This window comes from Stegodyphus dumicola, chromosome 2 (genome assembly GCF_044657685.1).
Source record: "Stegodyphus dumicola isolate Sdum_Otavi_A_Nest chromosome 2, ASM4465768v1".
NCBI lineage: Eukaryota > Metazoa > Arthropoda > Arachnida > Araneae > Eresidae > Stegodyphus > Stegodyphus dumicola.
In genome coordinates this window covers 266,192,657-266,209,623 of record NC_140769.1, presented here as the reverse complement: position 1 = coordinate 266,209,623, position 16,967 = coordinate 266,192,657, and the positions used below count along the sequence as shown (strand labels likewise).

The 16,967-nt window shown below is 32.8% G+C and overlaps 1 protein-coding gene across 1 annotated transcript in view; it reads right to left on the bottom strand.

The window, feature by feature from the left end:
* LOC118200149 (inactive dipeptidyl peptidase 10-like) overlaps positions 1-16,150 on the bottom strand; it is a 631,756-nt gene extending 615,606 nt beyond the window's left edge. The window contains exon 1 of the mRNA XM_085812127.1: positions 15,769-16,150. Within this exon, the coding sequence (XP_085668253.1) occupies positions 15,769-15,876 (108 nt within the window). The 5' untranslated portion in view covers positions 15,877-16,150. The remainder of the gene's footprint in view (positions 1-15,768) is intronic.
* Positions 16,151-16,967: the final 817 nt, after the last annotated feature.

Genomic DNA, 16,967 nt, shown 5'->3' with positions numbered 1-16,967 from the left:
AACGAGATGAAATTATGCTTTAGTGATAACTCGGTAGCGAAATAGCGATGCAGGAATCCATTCAATTACGTTTAGCCTTTTTATATATAAATTATAATAATGATCTGAAATAGTTATTTACTCTTATGCTTCCATTCAGTTATATTTAGCCTTTTTTATATAAATTATAATAATAAAAAAGTATTGTATGAAATTAACCTTTCATCTAAATTAAAACAATAATCTAAAATATTATTTACTATTATATTTTCTTTCTCGCGTTAGGGTTGCCGCAATCATTTTTGGCAGCACTGGCATCAACAATAGTTTGGCGATTTTTTACTGTCTTCAAAAAGGAGTAGTACCCATTTTTTTTAATATGTTAATAAATACTGGCAGTAAGTATTTTTAAAAACTGCGATTTTGAATTCTATGTGATTTTGAATTTTGAAATGAGGAGGTTTCTATTAAACAAAGATTCCAAATTTTTGCCAAATTAATGCAAAAATGTCCTTTCTTCGCCCTCTTAGTCTTACACGAAGGATTCGTAGGGTACAAGATCTGAAAATTTCGAGAACGTTTTAGGATTTGTATTCAAGAAAATAAAGAAATCTTACCATCTGTAATATTTTCTGTATATTTGGTGATAGCTATTTTTTTAAATATGATTATTAGCCAAAAGGTGAGGTAGCCTAAAAGGGTTATTTGTCTCAAAACGGCATTTCACTATAAACTGCGAATCATCTTTTAAATTGTTGCCACCAAATGTTATCGACCTGTATTATATTTAAAGAAACTGAATAATGAAGAATCTGCATGAATGTGTGCATGTTTCTCGCACTGTAAAAAAAAAAAAAAAAAAAAAAAAAAAAAAAAAAAATCTGATGTGTACACCACATGACTTCCTTGTACGGAATATTAAATTATACGTATTTTTTCTTGCATTCCATTTAAACTTAAAGAATTAAATCTCCTTCACCGACAGCGCATAAACCACAATAGAATAAATGCATTCTTTAAAATGTTACTCTAGTATTTATTTATCATAGCGACACTCTGGCGCTAGATTCACTTAATATTATTAATAATTATATGACAGTTAACTTATATAATAATAATATAACGTAAACTAAGTTAACTGTTATATAATCCAATAATTATATAACAGTTAACTTATGTATTTCGTTCATATTATAACTCATAATGCACAAAATTTATATCATTTAAAGAATAGAATTATCTAATCGTTGCCACATGTTCTATTCAAATACTATAATAATGTTAGAACGATGTATAAAAGAAATTAAGCAAACAAAACAAAAAAGAAACAGTTTTTCACAGACGATTGAGTATTTCTGATTCAATTAATTCCGTTCTCACTTCGCGAGAAGGCAAAAATGCATAAAAACTCAAAATATCTATATTAAAAATTACGAATTACGTAAATCTTAAACACTTATTTCCTCGAAAAAATTCCAGAAAGAATTAAGCATGATTTAATTGGCAATAATAAATGAATGCGTTATCTTTGTTGTTGGGAAGCTAAGTTTCTCTAGATTGGCAACAAATCCACTAGTCTCTGTTTCAAATGTAAACATCAATGGCCGTCATATAAAAAAGGCTTAGCAGCACTTAGACAACTTTAAAATTGTTTATAATTCTCAAAATATTGCATACAGATTTACTAAAGTATAAAAACCTTAACCGGAAGATAAGAACAACATAATACAATCATTTTTAAAGCAAAAAATGTGCAATTTACAAACATATAAGAATAAAGAAACTGAGATCACTGAGCCGGGTAACAGAGTGGATATATATATAAATATATTTATATACGTTTGGTGCGGCCGATTGCAACCAAAATACGATGTGCACATGTACATGTTATAGCAGTCCTATATACAAAATTTCAACGTTATGAGGCTACTCGTTTTTGAGTTATGCGAGATAAGTACGTACGCACGTACATACGTTCGTACAGACGCCACGAAAATTTCTCTTCAGAATTTATTTTAAAACAGTTTTATAATTTTTTTGAAGGAAAAGAGTATTTTATTCTGTCCTTACCTACCGATATCACGCAAAAACATCGTTAAATTGAATTCGATAGCGGTCAAAATGGATATTTTCGTTGAAATATGCTGCCTGAAACCTTTCGCGATTACAATACTTCCTTTTTACTTCGTACAAGGAAGTAAAAAACACGACGGTACCTAGAGTCATCAAATTTTGAATAACTTAGTGTTCCGACTGAACATGGGCACCTGGAAGCACGAATTTGGAATTTGTTTTTATTATCTATTTCATATTTTGTAAAACTTTAACGAATTTTTGATTAATAAACTTAACGATTTGAAAGTGAACAATGGCAACACTGTGCGGAATGAAACATTTTTATCTCCAGACCGCGAGACTGTCTATCGGAAATTCTAAAGCTATGACATTTTTAATTATTTTGCGACATTGCTGTTGAATTGAATTTTATGTGGTAAAATGCGAAGAACATGATTTTCAATAAATAAAGCTAACACACAAAACGTTTTAAAAAAACGCCCCTTTGGGCGTAATATAAAATCTGAAAGCTTTCCATTTTTTTTTCTTTTTTGTATCATATTTAACTATCAATATTTATATAATATACATTATCTTTTTCTCGATTCGATTTCCCTAGGCCTAAATACTTTTCTGAATTATGGTACAATGGCTGGAATCTCCATCAACCAGTTAGGTGACAACAGAAGCATAACCTGCCACCGTTTAATATGAGAAGACGTTCGAACGAAACTAACAGGAAGTGACGTGAAAATGTGGCCATCTCGATACCCGATATTTTCCCATCATTTCTTATTAGTCTCGTGACACTAGAGATCAGGATCGACTTATGTTGATATGAAACTACTCACTAGCTAGGGTGGATAATATATATTTCCGGGTGTCGTCGAAAGTGATGCCCTAAGCGATGGTGGAAATTACGTAACAAAAGTTGTCAACTTGGAGAAGAGCTTGAATGTTCAGGAAAAGGCTAATGAATGTGAATTTAGGGCTACCTGTTTAGTTTAAACCTCTTGCCTAGCTCGTTTTGGTTTTTAACCATGAACATTTGGAATTTTCAGGTTGCTAATTTTATTCCAGAGTTAAATGGAGTGAAATTTTTGCCAGTTGTAAATACTGAGTTGAATGTTAACCTCAAAAGGGGCTATTAGTCTCAAAATGGGAATTTGCTCTGGTTCACTATAAATGGTTTATCTTAAATTGTTAAAAACTTTTTAAATTGTTGCCACCAGATATGATCGCCCAATATAATTTAAAAAATTAAATGATGGAAAATCGCAAAAATATGAAAGGTTTCAGATTTTATATTACGTCCAAAGAGGCGTTTTTTTAGCGTTTTGTGTGTTGCCTTCTTTTAATTAAATATCATGTTCTTCGCACTTAAACCATAAAATTCATTTAAATCGCACAACAATTTTAAAAATTCATTTTAAAATTTTAAAATTAAATTAACCATTTTAATATTTTAAATTAATTTTAATAAGTCTTTAGAATTTCCGATACACAGTCTCGCGAGCTGGAGATAAAAATATTTTTCTTCAGTACAGTTTTGCCATTGCTGTCTTTGAAATCGTTTAGCTCGTTAATCAAAAATTCCTTGGAGTGTTACAAAATATGAAACCGATAATAAAACAAATTTCAAATTCAAATTAGGGCTTCCACATTCCCATATTCTATGAAAGATTACGTTATTCAAATTTTGATGGCTCTATGTACCGTTGTTTTATACACAGTCTCGCGAGCTGGAGATAAAAATAATTTTTTTTTCAGTACAGTGTTGCCATTGCTGTCTTTGAAATCATTTAGCTCGTTAATCAAAAATTCCTTGGAGTGTTACAAAATATGAAACCGATAATAAAACATATTTCAAATTCAAATTAGGGCTTCCACATGCCCATATTCTATGAAAGATTACGTTATTCAAATTTTGATGGCTCTATGTACCGTTGTTTTATCACAATGCGAGAAACATACGTACATTTATGCAGATTCTTCATTATTTAATTTCTTTAAATATAATACAGGGCGATAATATTCGGTGGCAACAATTTGAAAAGTGATTCGTCGTTTATAGTTATCAGTGCAAAATGCCAAAACGAAATTAATAGTCCTTCGGGGAAATATGCCCCTTCGGACTATTAATTTGTTTATAGGCTTGTATTTATCATCATGTCCACAACGTCAGTTTGTCCCCATTCGAGAAAATGTAAGATATTTATCTTTTAGTTTTAACTTATTCAACTTATTCGACTCTAAGAAGGCAATGTGTCGCCTTTTGCTAGCAAGAAAATACTTTTATCTTCCACGCGCCGGCATGCTTCCATTTTGTAAAGCAAAAGATCCTATCAAATTGAATTCGGAATATTGCTCGGTAATAAACTAAGCGTTCGAAAAGCAATAAACACACTTCCGAAAAATCTTTCTTTACTTTTGATGAGATTGATTTAAATAAAGATGTATTAAAATCATGAGATGTCTAATTAGAAATAGTATTCAATATTATTATGAAATTGCACAAGCTGGACTCATTGAAATCACTGAATGTCTTCCCTCTTTTATGATAAATATTTTAGGCGTCTGGCAGCAGGATCGGCTAGTTTTTAAAGAAATAATATAGCGAATATTTGTTAAATATTACGTTTTTCTGATTTACGCCACATACAATTCAGTTCAACAGCAAAATCACCAAAATTTAAACACGTAAATTTAAATTTGCGTACTGCAACCTCTCCCGAGAATTCTGAAGATATGCTGTTTTTAAATTTTGATGATTTTGCTGTTGAATTGAATCGTATGTGGCGTAAGTCAGAAAAACGTAATATTTAATAAATAAAGTTAACAAATAAAAAGTTAATACGGAAAGGGAAAAAAAAAAGATTTGTTAGCCATCTCACTAAGAAAACTGAATATTGATATGATGAATTGAGAAAAGACTGAAAAAAATATAAAAATTTATGCCAGCACTATACACTGCATTGAAAATTCTTATTATGCGCTGCTATGGAGCTTTTAGAACATTTATGATTTTGTTATTGATGTATATGTGGCGTAGGTGCGAAGAAAACAATGGTTAATAATAGAGCTAAAAATACAAAAAAAAAAAAAAAAAAAAAGGAAAAGGAAATAAAGGATAAACAGCAAAGAGTACAAAAGCTAACTGGTACACTACGAGGCTCAGCAAGAACGTTAAAAAATTTAGCAAAACCTTTTACGCGACTGTTAAAATCTGAAATCTTTCAGACATTTTACTTCCTTGAACGAAGTAAAAAGGAAGTATTGTAATGCCCAAAATTTTCAGGCATCACATTTCAACGAAAATCTCCATTTTGACCGCTATCGAATTCAATTTAACGATGTTTTTGCGTGATATCGGTAGGTAAGGACAGAATAAAATACTCTTTTCCTCCAAAAAAATTATAAAACTGCTTTAAAATGAATTCTGAAGAGAATTTTTCGTGGCGTCTGTACGTAAGTACGTATCTCTCGCATAACTCAAAAACCGAGTGGCCTCAAGAACGTTGAAATTTTGTATATACGACTGCTATAACATGCAGATGTGCACCTCGTATTTTGGTTGCAATCGGCAGCACCAAACGTATATAAATATATTTATATATATATCCACTCTGTTACCCGGCTCAGTGATCTGTTTCTTTACTCCTATACGTTTGTAAATTGTGCAGTTTTGCTTTAAAAATGATTGAATTATATTGTTCTTGTCTTCCCGTTAAGGTTTTTATGCCTTTAGTAATTCTGCAAGCTACATTTGTACAATTATCAACAATTTAAAAGCTATTTAAGTGCGGTTAAGCCTAATTTTTAAATAACATGGCGGACATGTTTGTTTACATTTGAAACGGCAGAATAGTAGATTTGTTACCAATTTAGAGAGACTAAACTCCGCAACAACAAAGATATCGCCTTCATTTATTATTGCTAATTAAATCATGCTTCATCCTTTCTGGAATGTTTTCGAGGAAATAAGTGTTTAAGATTTTACTTGGTAATTTTTAACATAGATATTTTGAGTTTTTATGTATTTTTGCCTTGTCGCGAAGTTAGAAATGTATTAATTGAATGAGAAATACTCAATCGTCTGTGAAAAACTGTTTCCTTTTTGTTTTGTTTGCTTAATTTCTTTTATACAAGGTTCTAGATTTATGATAGTATTTGAATAGAACATGTGCGGCAACGATTAGATAATTCATCAAATGATATACATTTTGTGCATTCTGAGTTAAAATATGAACGACATATAACTCTGTTAAGTGAACCTAGCGCCAGAGTGTCGCTATGGTAAACAAATAGAGTGTATTTTAAAGAGTGCAATAATTCTATTGTGGTTTATGCGCTATCGACGAAGTAAATTTAACTGAATCCAATAAGTTTAAATAAAATGCAGGAAAAAATGCGTATAATTTAATATTCCGTACAAGGAAGTCACGTGGTGTGCACATCAGTTTTTTAAATTTCATTTTAACAGTTTTTGCATATATGGCAGTTGAAGTATGAATGAACTGTTTACGTTAAAAATTATAATGTGCGCTATAAATAATAAATTATAATATGCAGTATAAATTATGATGTAAAATTTTAATATGCAAATTTTCTTATGCTATTCTGGGAATAAATTTTAATGGATATCAAGGTTTGAGATGATAAACAAAAATTAACTACTATATTACTAATGCATTTTCTCACAAATCGTGTTAATGGCAGTTATTAAAATTATACCTTTTCTTGGACTTGACCTTAATTGGAAAATTTTTGCTTAGTTAGCGGCTACTCTAATAGCTGTGACTTTTAGATTCTGTTGACTCTGTAGAGCCATTAGATATTTTGAGGCAAGAGACATAATACAAGTGCAATGCCCTCACTAGGAATCGAACCTGGACCTCTCGAATATGCGCTGAGTGGGCTAACCGTTACATCACGAAGGCATGCTGAATGGAGAGAGAAAATACCTTACATACTCCCCCCTTTTAAAGGGTGACTGGAAATTAGAGTATCCGTCACCAAATCCTGGTGGTGAAGGATCATCATCCACCACCTTTTAGGTCGGGCACCACTGTAGAGTCATTAGGTTTTAATGAAGCAGGAGATATGAAATATGTGCAATACCCTCGCCGGGACTCGAACCTGGATCTCTCGAATACGCGCCGAGTGTGCCAACCCTTACACCACGAAAGCAATCAGAAAGAAAGGAAGTCTTAATTGGTAACTTGTTTTTTGTTATAACTTTCCTTACTCCTTTCCAAAGTGCACACCTTCCAATATCGCTCAAATTCCAGCCTTCATTTATTTGAGTCTTTTACAAGTAGTAAACTATTGAAAATTTCGAAAACCGAAATTGAAAGGAGAGGAAAACAATGACTTAATGATACTGTCCACTGTACAAAGTCATTTACCGTATCCGAAACAAATGATAAATTTACATGCAAAATGACACCGGCTACGTATAATTTTACAAGAAATGCTCCAGTAGTAAATTTATTTCAATAAACACTTGATGCAATTTAAGGAAGAATTTATTAAATACACTGACTACCAATAAGTATTTGGACACCTGTGATAGAAAAGAAAAACTAACTTTATTCAAAATCAATAGTTGGTAGAGCCTCCACGAGAGGTAATTACAGCGTGGACCCTCTGGGGCATACTTTCCACAAGTCTTTGTATGACAGCTAGTTTTTTTTTCTTCCACTCGGCTTGGAGAAGACATATAAGTTCATTCACCGATTTTGCACGTGTAGTGCATCCCTGAATTCGGCGATGCAACTCGTAACAGAGGTTCTCGATAGGGTTCAGGTCTGGGCTCTGGGCAGGCCAGTCCATTCGATGAACTCCGTTGACACCATACCAAGCCTTGGTTAACGTCGAAATATGAAAACTGGCATTGTCGTCCTGAAAGTAACAGGGTTCCAACCCGTAAAACTGCCACAACGTAGGAAGCACATTTTCATCCAAAATAGTGCTGTAGGCATCGAAGTTGAGCTTACCATGAATGGGGACCAAGGGTTCCAGCCCATACCAGAAGAAACACCCCAGACCATAATTCCACCTCCGCCGAACTTGACTGTTGGCACAATGCATTCTGGCAGGAGACGTTCTCCAGGTAGACGCCAGACCCAGACCCTGCCATTCGAAAGGTAAAGGGTGAAATTTGATTCGTCACTCCAAAGAACCCGTTTCCACTGATCTACGGTCCAATTTCGATGTGCTTTGCATCACATTAACCGAGCAGTGCGGTTGGACTTTGTGATCAAAGGCTTATGGGCAGCAGCACGACCATGAAAACCAAGCAGATGTGCTTCCTTACGGATGGTATTCATTGAAACAATACTCCCGGATGCCTGTTGAAACTCCTCGCGGATGAGGGCCATCGGTTGGGTGCGGTTCTTCCGAATTTCTCTGGACAACACTCGTCGGTCTCTATCTCCCAGTTTCGTTGGTCTGCCGACTCGGGACACATTCCGACAATCACCGCTCACCTTCCACTTCTTAATCACATAGGCCACTGTCTATTTTGGGTACTTCAGATCGCTAGATATGTCCCTTAAGGATCGGCCACATTTGTGATACCCGATAATTATACCTTTCTCGAAATCAGAGAGCTCCGAACTGCGAAGCATCTTGCATGCGACTAAAACCGATGCTGTTTCCTACACGATATATACCGGCGAAGTCCGTGATGTACTTTAGGACCGCAGATATCGTCATTTGCATATGTGTCCAAATACTTATTGGTAGTCAGTGTATCAACAGGTGGAAAAATCTAATCAAGAGAATCCAAAATTCAACAAGCTAATCTATCATAAACAAATAAAAAACATATTCTTCAATTAATCCCTCTTGGGGATTTTAATATGAGATAGGTTAGGTTCTTTAAATATAGCAAAGCACTCGAGGGCTGTCTGCTAAGGGAAGGGATACCTTCGTGGAGGATTTGCTAAAGACAACTGTCTCGTGTTCCCGTTACACATGGAGAAAAAAAACGGAAACCAACCATGCACTCAGCTCGTGCGCTTGTGATCAGATCAAACATGAGTCGAACTCCCAGTATTCAGTGGTCCTAATCACTCGTCTAGCCATTTACACGAGAGGGTTTTATATACGTCGAAATACAGTTTTACCGCCTCCTGCGTTGGCATTCACAGCAGTTTAATTTTTTTCAAAATCCGAGCAGTTGTACTTTGGTACAATACAAAATACCTGAAAGCATTCTGTTATTCTATGTCTGAAGATATTGTTACGAATTTGGTATTTAAAAAGCTAATGTTAGTTCAATTATAAATTAAATGGTTTTATTTCTCGCGCAGTGCAGCGCGTGACGAATATTAAAAGAAAGCTAAAATTGAAAATACAAGAGCGCGTGCATTAAATAAATAAATATCTCTTTTTGATTTCGAGAAAGTACTGGAAAATTCTAGCGCGTGATTTTAAAATCTTATAAAAGGAGGAAAACATCTCATTTTGTAGTAGTTGCTTAGTTTGTTGTTGTTTAGAAAAACTGCTCTTGTTAATTGTAGTGAATTCGCGGATTAACGTTCTTTAGCTGTTTTGAATTACGTTCTATTGGACATTTGAGTAGTTAAAAGATAACTACTGTGAGATATTGTAATACTGCATGATAATTTGAGAAAATTTAAACATTTTTGTTGTGATAATAATAAATTTTTGTTCATTTTTCATCGGACTTGTGCATTCATTTCATAACGAACCCGCACGCACGCAACAATATCTTTTATCTTACATAAATATGCAGGTAAATTCTATTTTTAACAAAGTAACACAGAAATCATTGCATATATTATGATTAGAGGAATGCCTTCGTGGAGGACGTTCTAAGGGAAACTGGCTCTTATTAACACGTTACATTTGGGAAAAACCATGCACGTCCATGCAGCCAGCCCGTTCGCGGGTTTCGAACCTCGGTGTGGTGTGGTGTATTTAATTCGTTACAGCCGAAAACATCGCGGCAAAAACATCGCGGACGATAACGTCGCGGAGAAAACAACGCAAGGCGAAAACGTCGTGCTACAAAACATCGTTGGAGAAAACATCGCAAAGAGAAAACATCGGAGTTCTAAAACATCGTGGTACAAAACATCGTCGTCGAAAATAAAGCAGTTCAAAAACTTCGCAATTTAAAAACATCGTCGTCGAAAATATCGTGGTAAAAAATAAAGTATCTACAAATCATCGCTTGACGATAACGTCGCGGACATGCTTTTTTTCATACATGCTTTTCGCAAACATGCGTTAATAACTGTAAATGGATATTCCCATAATGATTTGTGAGCGCAAAATGGAAAGAAGGATAATTTTTACTTTCACATTTTTTTATTAACTAATAAATTTTTTCTGAAAAAGTAAGAAGGAAACTTAAGTATAGCAAATTAATGCAACTTATAGCAATTAATAGAATTTTAAACCGACATAGTTAACTAACCAAGGCCATTAATAAATAATTTTTTATAAAGTTTTTACTAGTAATTTTTCGTGAAAGTATAATCTATAAGTTGCATTTAATTTTCTATGCTTAAGTTTCCTTCTTACTTTTTCAGAAAAAATTTATTAGTTAATAAAAAATGTGAAAGTAAAAATTATCCTTCTTTACATTTTGCGCTCACAAATCCTTATGGGAATATTCATTTACAGTTATTAAAGCATGTAGGGAAAAAGCATGTCTGCGATGTTATCGTCATGCGATGATTTGTAGATACTTTATTTTTTACCACGATATTTTCGACGACGATGTTTTTAAACTGCGAAGTTTTTTAACCGCTTTATTTTCGACGACGATGTTTTGTACCACGATGTTTTAGAACTGCGATGTTTTCTCTTTGCGATGATTTCTCTCACGATGTTTTGTAGCACGATGTTTTCGCCTCGCGTTGTTTTCTCCGCGACGTTTTCGTCCGCGATGTTTTTGCCGCGATGTTATCCGCGGACACCATTTAATTATGGCAAAGCACACTTGGGCTATCTGCCTAAGGGGAGGGATGCCTTCGTGGAGGACTTTCTAAGGGAACCTGGCTCGTATAAACGTTACACATGGGGAAAATCGCACCTCGGACAGAACTACCAGTGTACAGGGACTTTACCACTCGGCCGCTGGTGGGCCTCATTGCCTGTATTAAAGGTGAAATTAATTTTATTGCGTAAGAAATGCTGAAACGCATCTAAAATAAAAAAAAATTCAACTGTTTAGTCGTAACATTCTTATGACGCACAATCTGATAATGAAATAAAAAGGTAGAATGCTGATGAAGAATTAATATAGCAAAGCAAATATAGCAAAGCACTCAAGGACTTTCTTTTCCTAAGAACAAATGGAGATGAAACTTCGGCAAATACTACTTTTCCTTAGTTTAAAAAAAATCTAGACCTTGGCATGTAATATTTGCTTTATTTTTTAAATAAACAAACATTGCCTGGACATGTTAATGTAAGAAAATGAACAGGAAATGGATCTTAAAAACCTTTTCGTTCCATTTCTTAAAATAAAATATATACTAAATGTTTTAAAGCACAGGTTAAAAATGTTGTAAAATTTAATTTCAGTTTACTTAAAATGCAAAGATAGAGTGAATTTTAAAACTAACTTCGAATTGTTTAAAATACATATTTAAAAATTGTCAAACGAAAGCGTGTACTTACCATTGAGGGTAAACAGAACCTGAAAAATCATATAAATAAAAATCAATTCGCACTTTAGGATTCTTCAAATGAGTTTGAAGAAAGATCTGAGGAAATTACATTACAGAAATAATCTAAATAAGAAAACAAATCTTAAGGCTTTCAGATTTTACATTACGCCCAAAGGGGCGTTTTTTAACGTTTTGTGTGTTGCTTGTATTTATTAAATATCATGTTCTTCGCACTTAAACCATAAAATTCAATTCAACAGTAATATCGCAAAGTAATGAATACAATGAATTTTAAATTTTAATTTAATGAATTTTATTAAACTAAACATTTTCAAATTTTACCTTAAGGGGGCTCATACACATTAAACCCCTTAAGATCTTCGAATATGTGACTGTTGCAAGAATTGAGATATTTTATTTATTTTAAAAAGCAATTACTTCCAACATTTTACAGCTGACTACAAAATATAGCTGCTTTAGAAACTAGTAACCAGAAAGCTTGTGTTGTCACAAATATTTTTGTAATTTAATCCGCTTTGTGACACAATTTTTCGTCGTGTTCCCACTTTGCGCGCATGATATTTTAAAAATGGCTAATGGTACGTACTTGAAATTTAATGGAATTCTTTATGTGGGCACTATTTTCTAACTGAACCATAAATATTTTAATATTAAAAAGTTTTATGCGCGAAAACGTTACAGATTTTTTAATAAAATACATTTTATAAACTCAACTCCAAATAAAATAAAAATTTAACATAAAATTCTTAGAATTTTAGGTTCACAGTAGTTTCCAAATGTTATAAAAGCTATATATTAAACATGGAATTAAATTATGCAACAGAATGTTTTAAACTGTGCGCGCAAGGTGTAAATTTGACGAAAAATTTTGTCACAAAGAGAATTAAATTATAAAAATATCTGTGGCAACACAAACTTTCTGATTAGTATTTTAGAAAGCAGTTATATTATGTAGTCAGCTGTAAAAAGTTGAAAGTAATTGCTTTTAAAATAAATAAGTTATCCCAATTCTTGCAACAGTCACATATTCGAAGATCTTGTGGGTTTTACGGTGTATGAGTCTCCTTAATTTTAAAATCTTTAAAATTTTCGATACAGAGTCTTGCTCGCTAAAGATAAAAATATTTTTTTTCCGTTCAGTGATGCCATTGCTCGCTTTAAAATCGTTGAGTTTTTTAATCAAAAATTCGTTAAAGATTTACAAAATATGAAATAGATACTAAAACAAATTCCAAGTTTGGACTTCCAGATGACCATATTCGGGTGGAAAGGTATGTTATTGAAAACTGGATGGCTTTAGATATCGTTGTTTTATCACAGTGCAAGAAAGATACACACATTCATGCAGATTCTTCATTAATTAATTTCTTTAAATATAATACAGGGCTCTAATATTTGGTGGCAACAATTTGAAAAGTGAAACAACGCTTATCGTGAATCGGCACAAAATACCAAAATGAAATTAATATTCCTTCTGGGCAAATTGCCCCTTTTGAACTAAAAATTACTTGAGAACTTAAATACTTGGGGAAATAACTTCAGCTTCCTAAAAAACAAATTGGAACTCCTGAATATTTCAACATAAAAGTTATATCTAATATTTTAGTAAATTTACAATCCCTTTCATTTAAATTTTGAATTATTACCATACGAGTAGTCAAAACTCTGTTACAAAATCAATGCCAAATTAAAAAAAAAAAAAAAAAAAAAAAAAAATCTGAAATGGCTCAGCTTTTAACGGCTACCCAAAAGGGTTTGTTAAGGTTTTTCTACGTTCTCGTTGAGCTCACAGACTACCAGTCTTCTAACTCACTCCTGCTAACACCTGCTAACACTCACTCATGCTAACGGAATTCTTTTTGTCCTTTTAGCTTTATTATTTATCATCACTTTGTTCGATATTATGTAATTATTTTTCAACAGCAAAATTGTAAAAATTTTAAAAACAGTAAAACTGTAGTAAAATTAAACCGATTATCCGGATTTTTTAATATTTGGTTTGTTTGTGGTCGGAGTTAATTCGGATAACTTCAATTCTGCTATATGTTATATTGTGGCTAAGATCTACTCTAGAAATCCCATATCTGAAATTTAACAAAAGTACAAAAACGATCGCTAATATTATAACTTTTAAATTATTTTTGAAAATCATAATGCAAGCCAAAGAAATTATTATACAGAGGCTGTTCGCACATTTTTTAGACGATTTTGGTAAGCGGTAATAAAAAATTGTTTGCTGCAAAAGAAGTAATTGCAATTGTACTATGTTTTTAAAAGTCAGAATTATCGTCTGTGGCTTGAAAGTTTTGTTTTTATTCAAAATGGAGAATTTAACAAAGCAGTGGTTCGAAGGCTACATTTACGCTCTTTCCGAAGAGATATATGCATACTCCGTTATGCAAAAACGATGTGAGAGTCATGGTTTTGTAATATCTAAAGCGTCGATGGGTAATATCATCAACAAGAAAGAAAACAAACGTCAAATTGGAGCCTCGAGTGGGACAAAAATTCCAAACAAGTATCCAAGGAAAAAACGGACATCTTTCGACTATTGGAAAGCTACGTTGTTTAATGTTAATAGAAAATCCCCCTAGTCAAAGAACAGTTGCAAAATCATTAAAATGCTCGGTGTCCACTGTAAACAAAATGATAAACGTTGATTTAAATCCTAAGAAAGCGAAAAAACGCAATGTGCATGGTCTTCTTCAGAATCATATCACTCAACGCAGGACACGCTGCAAAATTCTATATGAGAAACACTTATCTAAAGAAAAATGGAAAACAATTGTCACAATAAATGAAGCATGGATGTATTTAAATGATTGTAACAAAAAAAGAGCCATTTATTATCATAAAAGGGGCGAAAAAAATTTAAGTACATTGTTCAAAGAATCGAAAGAATGTTTTTCAATGGATTCATGATTGTTGTTGGTTTTTCTTATAATGGCAAGTTAAAAATAAAGAGAGTGCAAAAAATGTCAAGATTAACTCCAAATACTATCGGGAACATATTTTATCGCCAATTTTTCTGAATGAAATACCATCGCTTTACCCACAGTGCCATCCATCTGTGAGACTCCATCAGGACAAAGCTAGCAGTCACACATCAAAATCCACTGTAAATTTCCTAAACAAAATGGAACAAAAACTGGTATCAAGGCCATACCTCTCAGTGATATCCCTACTAAATCTCCTGTTGTGTCACCTATGGATTGTTATGCTTTCGGACTTTTAAAAACTGCATTATCCAAACGTTGTCCCAAAACCCTAACAGGACTCTGGAAAGCTGTTCGGGAGGAATGGGATAGAATACCTCTTCTGCCACTTCAAAAGGCATTATTATCCTGGAAATTACGGTGTCGAAAGATAGTTCAGAATAAGGGATGTCAAATAGAATATTTAAAACACAAGAATTTTATGTAATTTAGTTTTGTAAATACAATATACATCGTCTTAAATACGTGTGAACAGCCTCTGTACCGTATAATATGTTATAAACATCTCAAAATTTTATTCTTCGTATTCTTCCCTTTTTTCCAGCTTTTATTCATTAAAAGCACTTGCTAAACACCCTTTCTCGGAGAGTGAAAAAAGTAGTGTTTTACTGAGTATCTTTTCTTTCAATTGCCTTTCAAAATTTCAGTTTGTTTTTTCTTAAAATTCTTACGTGTAACATAATTTCTGTTTCTGGCAGACGATATTTGGATAGACATATATTCAAATATATTATTTGGAAAACAATAAAAAATACCTAATTAAATAAGTTGGAATACTACACTGTTCAGTAAATAAATTTTAATATCTGCAATGAGACAATTCCTTCGAGATATTGCAATTTATATATCGAGTAATATATTTTACTTTCAGTATTTTCCACTATATTAAAACAAAACTAATGGATTTCATGGAAAAGAAGTGTTACAAAATTACCCCTCTTACCTATATTACACTATTAATTCTAAAACATGGTGCATTCATATTAAGAAATTAATTAGTAATATAAATTGTGGTAAACGGAAATAAATGTTCTAAAAAAAAAACAAGAGAAAGAATTTCTGACCTCTTGTGGGGGCTTTTCCAGTGGGTTCACCGGGGGTTTCACGGGTTGGGGCTGCTCCGAATTGTTGGCAGACACCGCTGTTGTGCCACCTTTTTCTTCCATAGCCATAAAACAAGTGACAAACCACTTTTTAATTCAAAATTCCGAAGCGAAATTTTCACGCTTCCGAGTTGAAGTGAAATAAAGGAATGAGTATATGTATATTATCTGCTGCCAAGAATGATTCAAACAACTCAACTCTCCAAGACAAAAATAAACAAAAAGGCAGTCTGCGTAAAAAAAGCGCAGAAATCTAAAACCATAAAAAAAGAACTAATAGCAGACGACAAATATGCAATGAAAAGGTGCCTAGCAATTTCACCAAACGGACTGCTCTTCGCTCTGAACTGCAAAATGTTCGATCTCGTACTAGAACAGCGAAACGATAGTGCCAAGGTTTGGGATTGCGAGGTGCATTCTGGGATACGGCTGCTCATTGGTGGACGTAACAAGTGTGGAAGGGGGTTTAAATATTGGGAGGTAGAAAACACATTTTTTTTTTTAACCTCTTCGTTTGTTTCATACATCTGTTCTCCAAATCTTCTTAATTTTAAATGAACTAATCATTCGATTTTCTAGATTAGAATAAAAATTTTTACGAAAACAGGCGGTTGATTTTCAGAAGTAATCATATTCATGCGCTTTTCGAATAAATAATAAATCTACGAAGTAATGTTTTTAATGAAAATAAAGTAAAAATATCATCAAAGTAAAGAAATTTGATTAGCTTATAACTATTTTTGCATTTGGAAATATCATAACGCACTGTAAGGTAACAGCACAATGAATCCCAAGTTTCCTAATTATATATTGTTTTTTGAAGAAATAACAATACTAATAATAAATGAAACAAAGTTTGAAAATCAGAATAAACATATATATTTAGTTATTTTTAATGAAGTAAGCAATCAATTTACATATACTGTAGCCACACAAACATTTCTTTGAAGTCAATAAAAAAAACCGCTTTTTTTTCTAGTACTTTTTGAAACACATGTAACATATAACTTTTAGAAGACATTTCTGACATTTGAATTAAAAATTTAAAAAATATTCTTTGTATTTTTTATCTATATTTGGGATATGGGATACCAAAGGTATTTAACTTTCTCGACGATTAAAGACAAGTGCAATGAATAAAGATAAATTAACACAAAAAG